Source organism: Etheostoma spectabile, chromosome 7, assembly GCF_008692095.1.
Source record: "Etheostoma spectabile isolate EspeVRDwgs_2016 chromosome 7, UIUC_Espe_1.0, whole genome shotgun sequence".
NCBI classification, from domain to species: Eukaryota; Metazoa; Chordata; class Actinopteri; order Perciformes; family Percidae; genus Etheostoma; species Etheostoma spectabile.
The window spans coordinates 20,846-29,205 of NC_045739.1; the positions used below are offsets into that span (position 1 = coordinate 20,846).

The following is an 8,360-nucleotide window of genomic DNA, read 5'->3' on the forward strand; positions in this document are numbered from 1 at the left end:
TTAACTGCAGAGATTTTAGAAAGGACGACTGGTAAACAGAGCTTTGCAAAACGTAAACTCAAATTGAACTGAAATGACCTAAATCTGTCGCACAAGATTCAAGCAGCTGTCCTCAGAGATTCTCTGTTTCTAAAATCTCAGCAAACAAGCTAGTGAGGTAAAAAAAAAAAAAAAAAAACTACATCGCTGTACGAAAAGAGGATTTGAAGTGTGGCGGTACAGTGGCCTTCAGTGTCTCCCGTGGTGCCGCTGAGCCAGGCACCGTGCGTCACAGTGTGTTGTCACTTTGGTGTTTGAGGGAGCAGAGAGGCCGATGGTGCTCTCTGCGCTGCCGTGCCGTTGAGCCAGGCACTGCTGTCGCACTACTGTCACAGTGTGGATGGGCTCCGTGTCTTCACTGAGAGGAGGAGGATTCCTCGGTGCCTCAGTGCCTCTGAGCCAGGCACGGACCTGTCCAGCCGCCACATTGTGGAGCTGGAGGGTGCTAAGAGTCTTCATGGGGGGGGGGGGGTGTTGGTGCTAGGACTGCTGCTGCTGCACCAGCTTCCTGTAATGGGGCATGACCTTGCTCTCCGGGAGGTAGAGCGCCATCTCCAGGGCGACCAGGATGGTGAACTCAAACGATATCAGCTCCCTCCTGCTGATCCTGAAACGCTCCTCCAGCTTCTACAGAGACACAACACAGACACACAACACAGACACACAACACAGACACAGGCACAGAACATTTACAGACACAGTACAGACACAGTACAGACACAACACAGACACAACACAACACAGACACAGCACAGAAACAACACAGTACAGACACAACACAGACACAACACAACACAGACACAGACACAGAAACAGTACAGACACAGACACAACACAACACAACACAGACACAACACAACACAGACACAGTACAGACACAGACACAGCACAGATCAATTAATCAATTAATTGCTTTGAGTCATTTACAACAAATGGAGACTTAAACTAACTCCTGTCCTCAGGACAGTAAATATGCTTGGGATGGTTTGAAGATACTAGAAAACAAAATATAAATACAATGTTTGACCCAATACCTAGATATCGATATTGCTGTGCTATTGTCGGGTTGACATTTTTTGCTTTTGAAAAATATTTTTCCAATAAGATTTTTTTTAAATAATCATCAGTAACGTGTGGAAAAGTGGATTTAATGACTACTAAATAAAGGCAAATAATAGAATAGCTAGAGCAATCTGGTAAAAGAATGACAATTTACTGTAATGCAGCTTGTAAAACCAGGAAAGACAAGACTTGTGTCATATTACAATATCCAAAATCTTAGACGATATCCAGTCTCATATCACAATGTCGATAGAATATTATATATTATATTCTATATTGCTCCGCCCTACTTGAAGATACTGAATGGTTTATAAGAGGAGTTTGGATTCAGAAATTAATTTAATTTCTACAACACTCTGAAAAGCTAAACTTTACCAGTTGGGATCTAATGACAACACCACGTCGTCGGCTGTGTGTGAGGAGAGTCGGGAGTTATCTGAGGAGGACAGGAAGTGTCCTGCAGACGCTGCAGCTCCTTTCACTCACAAATACCCGAGCAGGGGCAACATGAGCTGACTGACAGACCCAGGTCATTTACCTCGGACCCCGGAAGCACTAAGGTGGGAATGGAACCACACTCGGGTTGAATGGGTTCCATTTACAAGTCCGATTTTCATTGTTTTCATTAGCTCTAGCCAAGTTAGACATGGTTAACAATACCAGCTGATAACAACGCTTTACGTTGGTTTTTTAAACGCAAACAGCGTAGCAACATGTCCACAGATAGAAGTTGGACAGGACTGTGTGTACGACTGATTTAGTGAGACACAAATAAGACGGAAATGCTTATAACTATGTGTAACTAAGTACGTTACTATAGTTTTCACAACTGTTGATGCACCAAGCAGCCATGTTGGATATTTAGCTTGGAGTACTCGTGGTTGTCGTAGTTCTGAACTAGTAAATGGTGTGTTTCCAAATTTAACTTCGGAAAATAATAGTTTCGAGCACCAATGGAACTCAAAACACCAGGGATCCTACTGTGTGTGTGTGTGTGTGTTTAGATTAGTTAGATTCAACTTATGTCATCACACATGAACACAGTTTAGAGAGTTAGAGAGCCTCGAGCCTCAGCTAGTGGAAGCGCGCCACATGCACTCTGAAAAGGATATATGCAGACAGCAGGATAATACAAGACATAACATAATGCACAAGACACATACATGAAGGAATAATTTGGTATCGGTGTCTGTGGTGTGAGTGCGTGGGAGACACAAACTGTGGGGGTCGTTTGAAAAACAGCTCAGTTCAGCGGCCTTGACCAGGGGATGAGGTGGAACAGGTGTTGTGTGTGTGTGTAGAAGGATCTACATCAATTAAGTGTGACTTCCGTTTCTTCAGGTCACTGCTGATCTTAGCAGCCAGTAGGATGCAAGCAGCTGACACCAACTTCCTGTAAAACAACAACAACAGTGAAAGGAGCTCACACAACATCATGATCCTGATGGACGGGGAACAGGTCCGATTCACGGGTTTGTACTATTCAGAATCTATACTGTTACATTATGAAGTATATCTCCAAGTCTACGTTCAGAACAAAAACACCTCATTTTGATTATACTGTCCATCTTCTGACAACTTTCACCTTTTGTTTAGCATTGCATAACCCAGTTGTGTATGTGCAGCTGAGTGATAGCATCTACAATCTATATAAGGGACAGGTGGTTTAACCCCCCTACTTTTCTAAACCACTAACCCTGGTCCCTGATCCCTGCCCACAGACCTGGTAGGTCTGGAGCTCTGAGGAGAGCCGGTCAGACCCTCTGTTTTTGGCTGACTGGAGGTCAGCCTCTTCAGACAGGGAGGCCTCCAAAGAAAAACATGCCTCCCCAATGCTCTGACTGGCCACTATAATCATTTATTATTTATTGGTTTTCTCTAAAAACTCAATGCATTTCAATGGGAAGTTTGCAATTGCAATATCTCTGCCACAAATAAATGCTATAAACATGAAACCTGTGATGAATGTTTGTCATGTTGTTTGGAGCTATAATCGACATAGACCATTTTGGGCCATTTTGTCCCTTCTGAGGTCAGGTGCGTCGTATATGACGCCAAACGGCACTTCTGATTCATAACTATGTAACTTAATAATATAACTAGATATAAACAAGTCGCAGTTGCCCCTGTTCTGCTGATGTCTTGGTTTTCTTTGTAATATCTATATATATCTGTGCGATTAATGCTCCATTGTATTTATTTATTTATTTGTCTTTATGGTCCTACGACCTTTATAACATTCAAGTGACCTCAGTGCAGCACACATATTCTAATAGCCCAGTTTTTCCTGAAAAGAAATGATGTTGATAGATAGACTATGGACAACAGGGTTGATGTTTTACAAGCTTTTATAGAAAATAAAAGCAGTCGGACCAGAGGTTGTCAAAGATCCTGTAGGGCTCTGGGATAATCTTAATGCCAATGTACCGCCGACCCGCGGCTCTCACCTCTCCATATTTACTCATGTTTGGGTTTTTCATCGTTACGCTTTGGGTTCTGGTTTTGTCGACCAAACAAATTATCCTAGCTAGCTACCAAACTGGAAATGTATCATATCTCAGTCAATTAAGTAACTCCAACTATCTAGGGATATATGCGTGTATTTTAAAAAAGTGACAAAAAAATCAAAAAGCGACAAATGTCAGGAAAAGCGACAAAGACTTCGAAAAAAAATCTAAAACGGAGACAACAACTTGTCCCAAAAAACCTTGAAAAAGGCAACAAAAACGCAGGAAAAAGCAACAAAACGTTGAAAGAAAAAACTTGAAAAGGAAGAAAAACTTGAGAAAAGTCCAGTTTAGAGTGTCTGATGAAGGTACAGTATCTATTGTGTTGAAGAACTTCTGTAGTATCTTTCAGGTGTCAGAGACTCCAGAGTACCTGTTCTGTTTATTCAGTCGACCCTGCAGCACCAACTTCTCAAAGTAGACAAACGCCATCGCTATGGTGACGGGCTGTATGTCGCAATCCTCCCCGACTACTCTCATCTCTCTCTTCAGACTGTTAGACAAAGACAGACACAGAGACAACCTCAGTGATGAATATGAGACCATTCATTACAGTAGTTGAAGCAAAGTGCACCCAGTCTTACTGTGTGTGACAGGATTACCTGCGTATCTTGCTGAGGGTGAGTTTAATGTGGGGATACTTCTCCTTGAACGTCTCGTTCATGTCTTTCTTCAGATCAGACGGCTTGACATATTCTATTACTGTCGTCTGGAGGATAAAACATAAAAGGGGAAGAGGTGGTGAAAGGGAAAGAAAATGGAGAAAACAGAACAATATAAAAGGAGTGGAGTAAGGGAAGAAGTCATGAAGAGGAAATATTTGTAGTCATGTGGAAGTGAAAGTAAGATGAGACATTTTAAAGTCAAACCATGGTCTCTGAACGTGACTGAACCTTGTGATAGTAAACACTACGGACTCTTTCTATTTCTCTACTGCTTCACTGTGAGCGCACCCTGCCAACAGCCCTGGCATGTCCATACACTCCAAGAAATGAATAACGGAAAGGTTCTGGCAGCATGTTACCCAGACTTTGGCCCGTTATTACATAATGTACCTATAGTTAAAATACTCAACATTTTCTGTTAGGCCTGTATAAAATTATCTCATACATTGCTGCTCAGTTAGTAAAAAACTTCCAAAATGTGAAAAAAAAGTGTCAAACATGGACTTCTTCAACCTCCGGGCTGGACAGAGGATTGAGTTTCAGAGAAATACAACTGTGAATCACGCTCTACGGACAATTTCTGTTAAAATATACAGACATACAGTACAATTCTTCATACACGGATATTTTTTAAGAGTATACATGTTATGTATCTGTGTGTTTTAATGGTATTTTGTAACATTTCAACACTTTGTTGATACTATAGCGGTCTTAACCTGGAGGAACAGTGAACTCAGGTGAGCTAGCGGTATTGGTTAGCTATAAAATAATCTCCACAAGCCTCTTGTCCATTAATACATATCCCTGCGCAGTGATTTGGTTGGCAGATGTACTGTAGTTCAGTAGAAAGAAAATAGTTCCAACATGAAACTGCTCACAAGCAAGTCAGTGGATTATTTTACATAACCTAGTCATGACTTCTTCTTCCCTTTAAAACATGTCTATATCTGAAATATGGGTTTCTTTTTAACCAAATTACCACAAAAAATGGATTGGATTCCTTACAACGCTCTTTGCAAATACAATTGATCCTGTTCATTCCTCTGACCTTAACTATTAGTCAAAATAATTCAGAATTTATGCTTTCTTAAGTCAAATATTAGGTATAATTCTATATAAATGGTCAATAACGACCATGGATTCCAAAAAGTAGTGTAAAACCAGTGGTAGTTAGGTGGTGTTAAAGTCTGAAAAAAGATCCGGGAGGACAACACAAGGGTTAAACAGGGTTAAACAGGGTTAAACAGGGTTAAAATGCTGACAGCTTAACAGTGTAAAGTGTGACTGTATTTCCCTGTAGAGGATCCAACGGCGGGACGTTAAGCAGTCTGCAGCCGCCGTTGTTGGAGAAACAACACAAGCGGTGCGTTCACTTGAAACTGGTAGCCTCGTGGTGCATTCAAATTTATTGAAAAATACCCTTTTCCCATGTGGTGGTTGTTTTTGTGGTTTAACAGCAATTTACCAGTGAAATACATTACTGTTATAAGTTGTAGTTATTACTATACTATTAAATAATTTCATTGTTGACCATATGGCCTTAGCAATAACCAAGCTGTTTGTTTATGTTGTTGACTTTTCAGGCAGGTTCAGGCACAGTTTAGACACCAGCACCTTTTAAAAAGTATCACTTTAGCACCGGTATCGGGAAAAACCCAAACCATACCACACCCTAGTAAATACGTGTGTTTATAGTGTGTAGGGGTAAAGGTGATGCTAGAGTAGGCAGTGAGATCCCACTGTGTAATGCTAACATGCACGCCACCCAAACACACACCCACACACAACACACACACACACACACACACCCACACCACACACACACACACACCCACACACACCACACCACCACACACACACCACACCCAAACACACACACACACCCCACACACACACACACACACCTGACAATCATTGACAAAGCCGCTCCAACTCAGCGTAATCTCCTTTTATGGATTAAACATAATGATAAAGCGTGGTGTTGACTCTATAGTTTTTAAATCTCAGTGCTGCTAACTAAGCTCTGCCTATAGGATCGTTATGTTATGATGTAAGAGCTGTGTGTTGTGGTGTGTGTGTGGCTTCCCAGTAGTGATTATTCTCTTCTCAGAGGTCTTATCCCCAGGCTTCTTTCTCATCTACACTTCTGTTCTCATCTGTTCTTTGTTTACTCTCTGTCTGTCCGTCCTTCACTTTTTCATTCTGCTCCTTGAAAATGTAAATCATGTGTAATTTAGCTCTTAATCAACATTGTAAGGTTTGCAAGCAACAATAGAATTAGGAAGGAGCTTATAAAGATGATTTCTTTTAATGTGAGTGTCTTCTCACCATGTAGGAGGCGAAGATCAGCACCCGCTTGTGTTTCCCACAAGGCCACTGGGGGTCACTGAGGAGGCTAGGATCGTAGTCTGTCACATCCTCCAGACCTGGACAACACACACACACACACACACACACACACACACACAGAGTCAAGTCTGAACTATAACACAACATAAGGATCAGAAATGACCCTGTGTGTAAAAGAATAAAACCTAAAGAGAGTGGGTGAGAAACAGGGCCACACGGTATCTGCAGCTTCAGATTTTCAAGAATTTTCGACGTATTTTGAAAGAATTTAAAAAATGACCAGCTACTACCAGCAACATGCAAATTTATTCACAGTATACAATAATGGGGATGAGATGTGAGGTTTGGGCGTGTTAGTTTAAAGTTTCCCATAGCATGAAAAAAGGGTTTTTTACATTAATATGCAACAATTAACAATTATATCCCCCCCCCCCCCCGACATCAAACAGTTCACAATTGTGAACAAACCACCGTTACTGTTTTGGATGTGTTTTAGCCATACTAACCAACGTGTGTGAACACAGCAGCTTTGAGAGCTGAGCTCAGACAGAACATGTGATGTCACAAGAAGACTAAAAATAGAACCTGCTATAAGACAAACACACACACACACCACACACACACACACACACACCCACACACACACACACCACACACACACAACACACACACCCACACACCACCACACACACACACACACACCCACACACACCCCACACACACACCCCACACCATCAACACACCACACACACACACACCCACACACCACACACCACACACACACACACACACACACAAACACACACACCACACACCACAACACACACACCACACACACACACACACACACAACACACTTCAGAGCCTTATTAGCTTCTAAACCTCTCTGTAATCCGACCTTTCTTAACAAAACACAGCTCTGTGTGTGTGTGTTTGTGTGGTGTGGTGTGTGTGTGTGTGTGTGTGTTGTTTGTGTGTGTGTATTCATAGATAGCAGAAACATGAGACACAGTTACATGTTTAATATAAAAAGTACACAGATACAACACTGCCTCTCTTCCTCCCATCCCTCTCTACCTCTCCCCCTCTCTTCCTCTCACTGCAGCCACATACACACTAGAGGCTGACAATTTTTCGGGACTCTCGCGGGTCATGTGATTCCCACGGGTACGGTAGTCCGTCTCACTGTTGGTAACGTGATAGGGACGGATAGAGCATTGAAATCAACGGGAGCAGGAAGGAGTCAGAAGATATGCGGGGCATTTTGTTTTAGAAAAAAATAAATGAATTTAATAAATATGAAACTACACAGTGTCATTATTGAATCATAGAGACACGGGGAAGGTAAGGCTTTACTAGGCCTGAGTGTGTGGTTAACTCAGCTGCAAAGGCAGTAATACATCGCTATCTTTGGTTCGTCTGGAGCCCTGTCGGGTCGACCCGGCAACACTGAGTCTCCTGTGTTGTTGCTGCGCCGCCTGGGGACACTAAGTGGCGTGATATCCAACGGTTTAAAAGCATGTAGCTTAATACTAGTTAGGTAGTAGTCGGATGAGTCGAGTCCACTCATGATGTGGATGGAATAAGACGTGGAAAAGGTGTATAAGCAACAACAATGCAGAATAGTATTTAAAAAAAATCAACAACAGAGGAGACAACGGGTAGAAGGTAAGATACAAATCCTGTCTCTCTCCAGACTCGTTTGTTGGAATAATAAAAAAGAAATGCTACGGGGGGT

At 42.0% G+C, this 8,360-nt stretch overlaps 1 protein-coding gene and 1 long non-coding RNA gene across 2 annotated transcripts in view; one reads left to right on the plus strand and one right to left on the minus strand.

Moving 5' to 3' along the window:
• Window positions 1–212: 212 nt before the first annotated feature.
• The window catches only part of cables2b (Cdk5 and Abl enzyme substrate 2b), a gene marked incomplete in the record, with an annotated part of 41,020 nt that continues 32,872 nt past the window's right edge, over window positions 213–8,360 (minus strand). The window contains 5 exon segments of the mRNA XM_032521305.1: window positions 213–666; window positions 2,413–2,494; window positions 3,982–4,101; window positions 4,211–4,317; window positions 6,602–6,699. Coding sequence (XP_032377196.1) covers window positions 520–666; window positions 2,413–2,494; window positions 3,982–4,101; window positions 4,211–4,317; window positions 6,602–6,699 — 554 coding nt within the window.
• The window catches only part of LOC116692786 (uncharacterized), a 23,539-nt gene continuing 21,035 nt past the window's right edge, over window positions 5,857–8,360 (plus strand). The window contains exon 1 of the long non-coding RNA XR_004332783.1: window positions 5,857–5,948. This is a non-coding gene — a long non-coding RNA (uncharacterized LOC116692786). The remainder of the gene's footprint in view (window positions 5,949–8,360) is intronic.